At 34.0% G+C, this 13,679-nt stretch overlaps 1 protein-coding gene across 4 annotated transcripts in view; it reads left to right on the top strand.

Moving 5' to 3' along the window:
• RAVER2 (ribonucleoprotein, PTB binding 2) overlaps positions 1-13,679 on the top strand; it is a 95,657-nt gene that overhangs the window by 61,442 nt on the left and 20,536 nt on the right. For all 4 annotated transcript variants that reach the window (XM_073896611.1, XM_073896610.1, XM_025871772.2 and 1 more), the window contains exons 10-11: positions 4,877-4,988; positions 6,540-6,676. In XM_073896611.1, coding sequence (XP_073752712.1) covers positions 4,877-4,988; positions 6,540-6,676 — 249 coding nt within the window. The remainder of the gene's footprint in view (positions 1-4,876; positions 4,989-6,539; positions 6,677-13,679) is intronic.

Genomic DNA, 13,679 nt, shown 5'->3' with positions numbered 1-13,679 from the left:
GTATTCCATAATTTTCCTATGCTCTATTTCCATTTTCATTGGTCTCAAGATATTTTTTTACTTCTCTTTTGATTTCTTCTTTGACCTGTTGGTTGTTCAGGAGAGTGTTTAATTTTGTGTATCTGTGAATTCTCCAGTTTCCCTCCAGTTATTGATTTCTAGTTTCATACCATTGTCAGAACAATACTTGATATGATTTCAGTATTCTTAAATTTGTTCAGCCTTATTTTGTGGCCCAACATATGATCTATTTATTCTTTTTCTTTCTCTCTCTCTTTCTCACTTTCTGCTTCTGCTTTTGTTGTCAGACCCAAAAAAACCATTGGCAAATTCCATATCATGAAGCATTCTACCTAAGCCTTTAAGAGTTTTATAATTTTAGCTCTTGCATTTAGGTCTTTGATCTTTGAGTTAATTTTTGTATATGGTGTAAGGTGAGAATCTACTTTATCCTTTCACAGATATCCAGATACCCATGCGATATCCAGATTTCCCAGCACTTCTGTTGAAAAGACCGTCCTTTCCCCATTGAATAATCTTGACACTCTTGACAAAAATCATTTAGCCATATATGCGGGGACATACTTCTGGGTTTTCTATTCTATTCCATTTGTCTGTATGTCTGTCTTTATGCCGGTACTACGCTGTTGAGATTACTGTCCCCCCCCTTTTTTTTTTAGATTACTGTAGCTTTGTAGAAAGTTTGAAATCACAGAGTATGAGCCTTCCATTCTTGTATTCTTGTTCCTATTTTTCACTTTTTTCAACACTGTTTTGACTACTTGGGGTTTCTTGAAATTCCATATGAATTTTAGGGTGGGTTTTTCTTTTTCTGCAAAAAAAAAAAGTTGGAATTTTGATAGGGACTATATTGAATCTGTAGGTCACTCTGGTTAATACTGACATTTTTAACAGTGCATCTTCTAATCCATGAACATGGGATGCCTTTCCTTTTATTTGTCTTTTTTTTTTTAAAGATTTTATTTATTTGACAGAGAGGTTTTTTTTTTTAAAGATTTATTTATTTGACAGGTTTTTTTAAAAGATTTTATTTATTTGACAAAGTTTTTATTTATGTCTTTTAATCCAGCAATTTTTTTATCCAGCAATGTTTTACAATTTTTTTTTAAGATTTCTTTATTTTAAAGAGAGAGAGAGAGAGAGAGAGAGCAAGGGGAGGGGCAGAGGGAGAGTGAGAGAATCTCAAGCAGACTCCACACTGAGGACAGAACCACACATAGGGCTTGGTCCCAGGACCCCAAGATCATGACCTGAGCTGAAACTAAGAGCTGGACACTCAACCGAGCCACCCAGGTGCCCCTGTTTTTAACGTTTTTAATACTTAATACAGTATATTCAGAATATTAGTTCAAAATGTAATATGTACTGAGCTATTAAGATATTTTACATTCTTTTGTACTTTTTGAGATTTAGTATATATTTTACATTCCACATACATCTCAGTTTAAACTATCCACATTTCTTATGCTCAGTAGTCATGTGTATCTAGTAGCTATCATATTGGACAGTGCAGTCTTGGATATTTTCATGGCTTAATCCCTCACTTTATTGGGATTTCTGCTTAAATATCACTTTCAGCCATGTTTTGTAGTTTTAAGTAAGTATTTTTCTTCCTTGGCTCAGTTATTCCTTTTTTGGGGGGGTGGTTCAGTTAATTCTTAAGTATTCTTTTTGATTCTGTTGTAAATGGAATTATTAATTTTCTTTTTGGATTGTTCATTGTTAGTGTGTAGAAATGTAACTGATTTCTGTATGTTGATTTTATACCCTGCAACTTTGCTGAATTCATTTATTCTAATAGTTTGTGTCTGTGTATGTGTAACATTTAGGGTTTTCATGCATCCGAAAGCAGAAATCACTTTACTTCTTCCACTCTGGTTTCGATGTCTTTTATTTCTTTTTCCTACTTAATTGGTCTAGCTAAAATTCCCATATTATGTTGAACAGACGTGGTGAAAGCAGACAGCTTTGTCTTGTTCTTGATGTTAGAGGGAAGATTTCAGTCTTTCACCATTGAGTATGTTGCTCACTTTTCATATATAACTTCTGATACATTCAGGTAGCTTCCTTTAATTCCAACTTTGCTGAGTGTGTTGAATTTTATTGTTTTAAAGAATTTATTTATTTATTTGAGTGAGAAAGAGAGCAAAAGCAGGGGAGCAGCAAAGGGAGAGGGAGAGGCAGGCTCCCTGATGAGCAGAGAGCCTGACGCAAGGCTCAATCCCAGGACCCTGAGATCATGACTTGAGCTGAAGGCAGATGCTTAACCTCCTGAGCCACCCAGGTGCCCCAAGTGTTTTGAATTTTAATCACGAAAGCATGTTGAATTTTGTCAAATGCTTTTTCTGCATCAGCTGAGGTGATTATGTGTTTTTTTTTCTCCATTCTGTTCATGTAGTGTATTATGTTGAATGACTTTTTTATATTGAATCGTCCTTGCATTCTAGGAATAAATCCCAGTTGGTTATGGTGTATAATCCCTTTTAATAACCTACTGAATTTGGTTTGCTAGTGTTTTGTTGGTGGTTTTGGCACCAATATTTATAAGGGATATTAGTCTATAGTTCTCTTTCTTTTTTGTGGTGTCTGTCTGGCTTTGGTACTAGGACAATGCTGGAAGTATTCTCCATCAGTTTTGTGGAAGAGTTTGAGAAGAATTGGAGTTAATTCCTCTTTAAATGTTTTGTTGAATAGTGAGGTGAAGGAACACATGTACCCCAATGTTTATAGCAGCAATGTCCACAATAGCCAAACTCTGGAAAGAGCCCAGATGTCCATCAACAGATGAATGGATAAAGAAGATGTGGTGTGTGTGTGTGTCTACACATACATACATACATACATACGTACAATGGAATATTATTGAGCCATCAAAATGAAATCTTGCCATTTGCAATGAGGTGGATGGAACTAGAGGGTATTATGCTAAGTGAAATAAGTCAGAGAAAGATAAATATCATATGATTTCACTCATATGTTAAATTTAAGAGACAAAACAGATGAACATAGGAGAAGGAAGGAAAAATAAAGTAAGAAAATCAGAGAGGGAGAACCCATAAGAGACTCTTAACTCCAGGAAGAAAACTGAGTGTTGCTGGAGGGTAGGTGGGTGGGAGATGGGGTAACTGGGTGACGGGCATTAAGGAGGGCACTTGATGGAATCAGCTGTGGGTGTTATATGCAACTGATGAATCACTAAACTCTACCTCTGAAACTAATAATACATTGTATGTTAATTAATTGATTTTAAGTTAAAAAATAAAAAAAAATAAAAATAAATGTTTTGTTGAAATACCCAGTGAAGCCATGGGCTTTTGGGGGGGGGGGGCACACCGTATTTTTTTAAATTTTATAAGTGATTCTCTTTCATAGCTAGAGTTGAGAACCCCTGATAGGATAGAATCTGATTACCTTGGCAATCTAAGTACCTTAGAAACAAAATCTGAGAGTACTTTGCTGGCTATCTTTACTCGGTCACACTGAATTCTCTCTAGGCACTGTCTTTCCTCATGCTATACACTTTCCTTTGGCAAATATGTAATGGTTTTAGCTCCCACCTAGAATCTTATGGTTCCATCTTAGACTTCTTTTGAGCTATCATATCTACTTGACTGTGAATTCCTTAATGGTAGTATTCCTGTCTTACTCACTTTAATATTATCAATGCTTACCACAGTGCCTGGAGCATGGTAGACGTTGAGTAAGCATATTTGAATAGATAAATACATCTATATACATATCACAAGCAAATCTGGACTTCTGTGGGGCTTATGAAGATGTACAAGACAGATTTCTCAATCCAAATACAATAATATTGGCCAGATAAGGAAGAAATAAAAGGAGTTGTGGCTCTCAAATATAGAAATAAGCCCTTGAGATTACACTTCCTTCATTCTGTTCAGGGTACAAAATAAAAATTAATTTGAAATGAAAACTTAGCTGCTAGCTTTAATTATAGTAATCTGAATTGTCTTATTTAAAAATTTTTTACCAACAGAAAGTGAAAAGTAAAAAATTGTCTCAGAACAAAATGAAATGAGGGGCGCCTAGGTGACTCAGATGGTTAAGCATCTGCCTTTAGCTCAGGTCATGATCCTGGGGTCCTGAGATCGAACCCCACATCGGGCTCCCACCTCAGCGGGCAGTCTGCTTCTCCCTCTCCCTCTGCCCCTATCCCCTTGCTTGTGCTCTCTCTCTCTCTCTATCTCTCTGTCTCAAATGAATAAATAAAATCTTTAAAAAAATGATCTGAAGAATCAGCCTTTTCTTCTGTAAAAGAAATATTAGAACTCTTACAGCTAGTTATATAAAATTTACTGATATATTTTCAAGAAATGTGAATTTCTAGGGTTATCTTGTAAATTGTGGATTTGGATTTTATTAAATCCATTTATTTTGTTTGGTATTATTTTTAGAACCAGAGATAAGTAAGCTTTCCTTTATCATTTGGCTATAGCCATATACTATAAAATAAAAATCTTAATAAGAAAATGTAGATAACAGTATTTCTGGAAATAAGATATGGGATTCATTTTTTCTTGTGAAGTTGAATTATCTCCTAGTTCAAATGAGAAGGATTTACAAGAAGGCCTTTAATTCTTTCATTTCTAAAGTTCTATGGTTCTGGCATAGCTTTAAAAAAAACTAATTGAAAAAGTAATAGCAAGTGGAATGTGATCATTTTAATCAATATCCAGAAATATTCCATAACTTCATATGTTCAAACATTAAATTCCACAAATTTTTATTACACTAAACTAGATTTATTGAAGAATAAATAAATCTCTACTCTTTCTGCATTTTTATTTTCCTCTAGCTCTGATTAAACACCTACTGTTTTGTTTTTGATAAATAGATTGCCTCTAAGAATCAGACTTCACTGTTGGGAGAACCACCAAAAGAAATACGGCTCAGTAAAAATCCATACTTGAACTTGGCAAGTGTGTTGCCCAGTGTGTGCTTATCATGTAAGTGAGAGCTCAGTATTAATATTTTGGAGTTTTATTAAATACTTTCCATAATCAGTTTTACTTTAATTGAATGGAAGTAAATAATGCTTATTGGCCGCGAATGCCTAAATTATGACCCCAGTCTTTAAAGAATAACTAAAGTTAAGACACTTAAAATGCATTCAAATTATTTAAGGAAAAATCTTTTGTAACATTTTATTAAGAATATAATCAATTTATTATTGAATAATAATAGAAAATAATCGGGTAAGGGAATTAATGGCAATACTATGTTTTACTCTATAGAGAATAATTTCTATTCTAAATCTATTTCTAAAATAGAGGTTTAAACCTCTGCATATCTCATATATCCAGAATATTTGCAAAGTGCCCCCAAAATATGTGAGCTAATGATAATTGGCAGAAATTGAACTCCTACTTACTTTTTTGGAAGACCTTCTCAGGCCTTTAATTAAGGTAAATTAATTATCAAATATAGTTTTAAGGGAAAATCGCAAATGTGGTATGCTCTAGGCACTAGGATATTCACTACAATGTTGGTTGTCAATAGTGTAACTGAAAAGTGCCTTAAAGTTCATCAATAGGGGAATGGTTAAATAAAAAATAATTCATCATAAAATGGAATACAATACAACTCTTTGTTATAGTTGAGGGAGAGTTACATGTACCAATATGAAATTACCTCTGAAGCAAATTAAATGGAAAAAGCAAATGTGTGCATAAAATGATTCCATTTACGTTTGTTTAAAGCTATATATCCTTATGTGTATATATTTAATGTGTAAATACACGCAGTAAATCTGGGAAAATAAATTCTAAACTGTTACCTCTAGGAAAATAGAATTGAAAGAAAAGAAATGAAAGATTTTAATATATATTCTCTATGTTTTATAAAGTATCCTCTTGAACCTAGACATTAATTTGTAATTTTTTAAAAGAGCCAGAAAAAAATTTAATGTGCTTCTCCTATACCTACTACATTTTTATCTGGTTTAAAAATTGATGGTTACGGGGCACCTGAGTAGCTCAGTTGTTAAGCATCTGCCTTCGGCTCAGGTCATGATCCCATGGTCCTGGGATCGAGCCCCACATGGGGCTCCCTGCTCTGCGGGAAGCCTGCTTCTCCCTCTCCCATCCCCCCCTGCTTGTGTTCCCTCTCTCGCTGTGTCTCTCTCTGTCAAATAAATAAATAAAATCTTTAAAAAAAAATAAAAAAATAAAAACTGATGGTTACAACTATTGCATTAACAAGAATGATTAGTTTACATTTTGTTTGCCTCTTTTAGAGATTAGACACATATCTTAAAAATATTTCCATCAAAATTATTTATCCATAAGGCAAACTTCCATTTTCAATTGCTTTAAATGAACAAGACAACATCATATACTATATATTCTTCTCCTGGGGATAAGAAATATAGATACATACTGGCAAATGAAAATCTGTGTTCTGTTTGGGAATACGTTGAATTAATGAGTTTTGTATTTTGTTTATAATTTATAACAAAACAACTTTTAGCTAAAAATATTATTGATGTTTGCCTTTAGCCCCTGCAAGTAAAACCACTCTACAGAAGACTGGAATTGCAAGCAATATTCTGGATGCAATCTCTCAGGGAAGTGAATCACAGCACACATTGGAAAAGTGCATTTCTTATTCTCAACCTTTTGGTGATTATGCACAGGTAAATAAATGATTCTCGGGTTTTGATGATATCTAGAAAAATTGGTTCAACTATATATTGAGTTCACTGAATATGAAATTGTGATTCCTGTAATATCATAGGAAAGTACAGTTGCACTCATCTACACAATATCCCTTGCTCATTTGGGATTTTAGGACATGTTCAAGACATGTATCATTTTGCGCTAGATATTTACCTCTCGGTGTTTACACTAGTGGTCAACAAACTATAGACCAAATCCAGCCCACTGCCTGTTTTGTAAAAGAAGTTTTACTGGAATACAGCCACACCCATTCATTTACATATTGTCTATGGTGCTGTTGTACCACAATGGTAGCATTGAATAGCTGCAGTGAAGACTATGTGACCCACAAGATTAAATATTTGCCATCTGGCTCTCTACAGAAAAACTGCGGACTTGTGGTCTATACCAATGTACACCTGACTAAGGAACTCAAGGAAATGCCTCTATTCTTCACCACTGTTTATTGATTACAGACACACGACCGTAATTATAGGCGCTGTTAGGCTAACATTTAAACCAATCAGTCACTAACGTAAAAAGTATTATATTCCAAAGATATATTGTGCCATACTTAAATATATCAATTTTACTTTGGCCTTTTATCCCTCAGGTTATTCTCAGTGGCTTAAGCTGAGAGTATATATTATGGTAGCAGTATATGATGATATAATTGTGGGAGTCTTATAATTACTATTCTGATATGGATTCTTTCTTATTTCTCAGCACATCAGCTTCTCAGCTCTGCCCTATCTGTGGGAGCAATGCTTCCACTCTGATTTCCTTGGAGCACCTGTGTTTGCCTCATCTGTCTCTAATAACCTTTAGAAAAGAAAACCTGTGTGAATTCGGTTGGAACAATTGATGCCTCCTTATGCTTTTATGATAGGATACTAGAAACACAGGTGAAATAGATTCTGTAAAAATGATACAGCTGGATATTAGAATTATATGTAATGAAGTCTCTTACATAACTGTGGAAAAGATGGAGAAATACAGGTTGGAAAATGATGTAATTAGGTGCCAGCAGACCTGTATCCAAGGAATGGTAATCATGAATTAATACAAATACAACCTGGAAAACATTCCCTCATATAGACTTTTCATAAGACTCCATTTTTATTCTTTTATTAGTTAACAATTTAAGTAATCAAGGTAAGGACATTGTCTGCTACTTATTTTTACAGGTGACAAAATCCAAAGAAATTATCAGATGTGTAAAATCATTTATAAATAATATATAGTTCTGTAAATTAGAAACAGCCTAAATTTCCAACAATTTATAAGACTAAGTAAACAAATTATGTCATATTTATCCCATAAATGCAATGCAAATATTAAAGATCAGGTAAAACACTATGTAAACTCATGGTAAATGTTTCATAATTTGTTAATTTAAAAAAATTTATAAATTATAGTCCTGTACAATTCTAATTTTTTGTTCCTTTACAAGGAGCAAAATTTACTTTTATAAACAGGAGGAAGCACAATAAACTTAAAAAAATTTTTTAAACATGTATGATTTAATAACTTTTTAATTTTTTTATCACTTTATTTTATCATGATAAGCATATGCTTTAACCCCAACCCCCATTTCCCCCACCCACCTCCCCTCTGATAACCAGTTTATTCTCTTATAGTTAAGAGTCTGTTTCTTTGTTTGTCTCTCTTTTTCCCTTTGCTCGTTTGTTTTGTTTCTTAAATTCCACATATGGAATGAGTGAGATCATATGGTATTTGTCTTTCTTTGACTTCTATTGCTTAGCTTTATACACGCTAGCTCTACCCATGTCGTTGCAAATGGCAAGATGTCATTCTTTTTATGGCTGAATAATATTCCATTGCATATATATACCACATCTTCTTTATCTGTTCATCTATCAGTGGACACTTCACTGTTTCCATAGTTTGGCTACTGTAAATAATGCTGCAGTAAACAGGGTTGCATGTATCCCTTTAATTAGTGCTTTTGTATTTTGGGGGTAAATACCTAACGGGTGCAATTCCTGGATTATATGGGTTCTATTTTTAATATTTTGAGGAATCTCAAAAATACTGTTTTCCAGATTGACTGCACCAGTTTGCATTCCCACCAACAGGGCATGCGGGTTCCTTTTTCTTCATATCCTTGCTAATACTTGTTTTTCATTTTAGCCATTGTGACAGGTGTGAGGTGATACCTCATTGTAGTTTTGATTTGCATTTCCCTGTGATAAGTGATGTTGAACATCTTTTCACGTGTCTGTTAGCCATCTGTATGTCTTCTTTGGAAAAATGTCTGTTCATGTCTTCTGCCCATTTCTTAAATGGATTATTTGTTTTTTTGTATGTGTGTTGAGTTGTATCAGTTCTTTGTATATTTTGGATACTAACCCTTTATCAGATATGTCATTTGCAAATATCTTCTCCCATTCAGTAGGCTGCCTTTTAGTTTTGTTGATTGCTTCCTTTGCTGTGCAGAAGCTTTTTATTTTGATGTAGTCTGAGTAGTTTATTTTTGCTTTTATTTCTCTTGCCTCAAGAGACATTTAGAACAGTGTTGATGTGGCCGATGTCAGAGAGATTACTGCCTGTGTTCTCTTCAATGATGTTAATGGTTTCAGGCCTCACATTTCGCTCTTTAATCCATTTGGAGTTTGTTTTTGTGTCTGGTGAAATAAAGTGGTCCAGTTTCATTCTTTTGCCTGTTGCTGTGGTTTTCCCCCAACACTATTTGTTGAAGAGACTGTCTTTTCCCATTGTATATTAATTCTTCCTCTGTTGAAGATTAATTGACCATATAATTGTCTGGCATAATTGTGGGTTTATTTCTGGGCTTTCTCTTCTATTCTGTTGATCTGTGTGTCTGTTTTTATGCCAATACCATACTGTTTTAATCACTACCGCTTTGTAATATAACTTGAAATCTGGAATTTTGATACCTCCAGGTTTGTTTTCCTTTTCAAGACTGCTTTGACTATTTGAGGTCCTTTGTGGTTCCATACAAATTTTAGGATTGTTCTAGTTCTGTGAAAAATGCTCTTGGTATTTAATAGGGATTGCATTAAATCTGTAGATTGCTTTGGGTAGTATGGACATTTTAACAGTATTGGTTCTTCCAATCCGTGAGCGTGGAATGTCTTTCCATTTCTTTGCCTTGTCTTAAATTTCTTTCATTGGTATTTTATAGCTTTCAGAATTCAGGTCTTTCTTTGGTTAGGTTTATTCCTAGATATTTAATGTATTTGGTGCAATTGTAAATAGGATTTTTTGTTTGTTTGTTTGTTTTTGTTTTTTTTTTTTTAAGATTTTATTTATTTGACAGAGAGAGACAGCGAGAGCAGGAACACAAGCAGGGAGAGTGGGAGAGGGAGAAGCAGGCTTCCCGCGGAGCAGGGAGCCTGATGTGGGACTCGATCCCAGGACCCTGGGATCATGACCTGAGCCGAAGGCAGACGCTTAACGACTGAGCCACCCAGGCGCCCAATAGGATTGTTTGTTTTTATTTTCAATTTCTGCTGCTTCATTATTAGTGTATAGGAATGCAACAGATTTCTGTACATTGATTTTGTACCTTGCAAATTTACTGAATTCATTTATCAGTTCTAGTAGTTTTTTGGTGGAGTCTTTAAGGTTTTCTGTGTATAGTATCATGTCATCTGCAAATAGTGAAGGTTTTACTTCTTCCTTACCAATTTAAATACCTTTTATTTCTTTATGTTGTCTTAATGCTGTGGCTAGGATTTGCAGTACTGTGTTGAATAAAAATGATGAGAGTGGACATGCTTGTCTTTTTCCTGATCTTAGGGGAAAAGCTCTCAGTTTTTCCCCATTAAGTATGATGTTTGCTGTGGGTTTTTCAAATAAGGCCTTTATTATGTAAACATATGTTCCCTCTAGACCTACTTTGCAGAGAGTATTTTTATTATGAATGAATGTTGTACTTTGTCAAATGCTTTTTCTGCATCTATTGAAATGATCATATGTTTTTTTTATCCTTTCTAGATGTGACATATCACAGTGATTGTTTTGTGAATATTAAACCACCCTTTCATCTGGGAATAAATTCCACTTGATCATGATACATGATTTTTTAAATATATTTTTGGATTCAGTTTTCTTATATTTTGTTGAGGATTTTTGCATCTATATTCATGAGAGATATTGGCCTATTGTGTTCTCTCTCTCTCTCTCTCTCTCGTAATTTTTATTGTTTGTGGTGTCTTTATCTGATTTTGGTAACAGGGTGATACTGGCCTCATAAAAAGAACTTAGAAGTTTTCCTTCCTCTTCTATTTTTTGGAATCATTTGGTAGGAATCGGCATTAACTCTTTTTTAAATGTTTGGTAGAATTCACCTGTGAAGCTGTCTGGTCCTGGACTGTTGTTTTTTTGGGAGTTTTTTGATTACTGGTTCAATTTCCTTACCAGTACCTGGTCTGTTCAGAATTTATCCATTTCTTCTAAGTTGCCCAATCTGTTTGGCATATAGGCTTTTGTAATATTCTGTTAGAATTGTTTGTATTTCTGTGGTATTGGTTGTTATTTCTCCTCTTTCATTAGTAATTTTGTTTATTTGGTCTTTCTGTCTCTCTTTCTAATGGGTCTTGCTAAGAGTTTATCAATTTTGTTGATCTTCTGAAAGAAACAGCTCCTGATTTCATTGAACTCTTTTTTTTTTTAGTTTCTGTATCATTTATTTCTGCTCTGATCTTTATTATTTCATTCCTTTTGCTGGGTTTGGGGTTTGTTCTTCTTTTTCTAGCTTCTTTAGGTGTAAGGTGAGGTTGTTTGTGATTTTGCTTCTTGAAGTAGGGCTGTGTTGCTATAAACTTCCTCTTAGAACAGCTTTTGCTGCATCCCAAAGATTTTGGACCATTGTGTTTTCATTTTCATTTGTTTTCATGTAATTATTGATTTTTTTCTTTGATTTCTGGTTGACCCATTCATTGTTTAGTAGCATGTTATTTAACCTGCATGTATTTGTGCCCTTCCCAGATTTTTTCCTGTGATTGATTTCTAGTTTCATAGCATTATGGTCAGAAAAGATGCATGGTATGACTTTGATCTTTTGAATTTGTTGAGGCTTGTTTTGTGGCCTAATATGTGATCTATTCTGGAGAATGTTCCATGTGTGCTTGAAAAGAATGTGTATTCTGCTGTTTTAGGATGGAGTGTTCTGAATATGTCTGTTAAATCTATCTGGTTCAATGAGTCATTCAAAATGATTGTTTCCTTATTGATTTTCTGTTTGGATGATCTGTCCATCAATGTAAATAGGGTGTTAAGGTCCCCTACCATTACTGTATTACTATTAATTGTTTCCTTTATGTTTGTTATTAACAGTTTTATGCATTTGGGTTCTCCCATGTTGGGTGCATATATATTTACAATTGTTATATCCTCTTATTGGATTGTCCCCTTTATTCTTATACAATGTCCTTTTTTGTCTCTTGTTACAGTCTTTGTTTTAAAGTCTATTTTTCTGATATAAGCATTGCTACCCTGACTTTGTTTTACATGATAAATATTTCTCCATCCCCTCACTTTAAATCTGCAGATGTCTTTTGGTTTGAAATGACTCTCTTGTAGGCAGCAGAGAGATGGATCTTGTTTTTTTAATCCATTCTGACACCCTATGTCTTTGGATTGGAGCACTTAGTCCATTTACATTCAAAGTAATTATTGATAGACATGTATTTATTGCCATTTTATTATTTGTTTTGTGATTGTTTTTTAAATAGATTTTCTCCAATCCTTCTCTTGCACCCTCTCATGGTTTATTGGCTTTCTTTAGTGATATATTTGGATTTCTTTCTCTTTATTTTTGCATATCTATTACTGGGTTTTGATTTGTGATTACCATTAGGTTTGTATATAACATCTTCTGCGTATAGCAATCTATATTAAGTTGATGGTCGCTTAAGTTTAAACCCATTCTTTACTCCTCTCCCTACCCCCAGCCCCCCACATTTTAGGTATATGGTGTCATATTTTACATCCTTTTATTTTAGGAATCCCTTGACCAATTTTTACAGATATATTTATTTTTAATGCTTTTGTGTTTTTTACTCTTCATTCTCTATGGTTTTCCTTTCCATTCAAAGAGTCTTCTTTAATATTCTTGTAGGACTCATTTAATGGTCATGAACTCCTTTAGTTTTGTTTGTATGAGAAACTCTTTACTCTCCTTCTATTCAGAATGATAGCCTTGCTGGATAGAGTATTCTTGGTTGCACTTTTTTTTTCTTTCAGCACTTTAAATATATCATACCACTCTCTTCTGTCCTGCAGAGTTTCTATTGAAAAATCCTGATAATGTTATGGAGTTTCCCTTGTATGTAACTGTCTTCTTTTCTCTTGTTGCTTTTAAGACTTTTTCTTTATTGTTACTTTTTGCCATTTTAATTACTTTGTGTCTTGGTGTGGACCTCCTTGGGTTGAATTTTGGGGGAGGCTCTTTGTGCCTCCTGAATCTGGATATCTGTTCCCTCCCCCAGATTAGGGAAGTTTTCAGCTAGTATTTCTTCAAATAAGTTTTCTGCCACCTTATCTCTCTCCTTCTGAGATCTCTGTAATACAAATGTTATTATGCTTGATGGAATCACTGAGTTCCCTACAACAGTTCTCAATTTGCATAATTTTCTTTCCTCTCCTTTGCTCAATTTGGTTACTTTCCATTACTCTGTGTTGCATGTCATTAATTCATTCCTCTGTTTCATCTAGCCTATTTATTCCATCAAGTGGATTTTTAATTTCATTTATTGTGTTCTTGATCTCTGATTGGTTCTTTTTCAATCTCTATGTTAAGGGTCTCATTGATGTCCTCTTTTCTCCAGTCCAGGGAGTATCTTTGTGATTATTACTTTATATTCTCTATCAGGCACATTATTTATATATGTTTCACTTTGGTCTCTTACTGTGGTTTGGTTTCATATGGGAGATTTTTCACTGTCTCCTCGTTTTGTTTGACTTTGTCTGTTTCTCTGTGTTAGGAAAGTC

Source organism: Callorhinus ursinus, unplaced genomic scaffold (genome assembly GCF_003265705.2).
Source record: "Callorhinus ursinus isolate GAN/ISIS: 27379988/994484 unplaced genomic scaffold, GSC_fseal_2.0 scaffold9, whole genome shotgun sequence".
Taxonomy (NCBI): Eukaryota; Metazoa; Chordata; class Mammalia; order Carnivora; family Otariidae; genus Callorhinus; species Callorhinus ursinus.
Note: the sequence above shows the minus strand (reverse complement) of the source record. Positions and strands in the feature narration are given on the sequence as shown.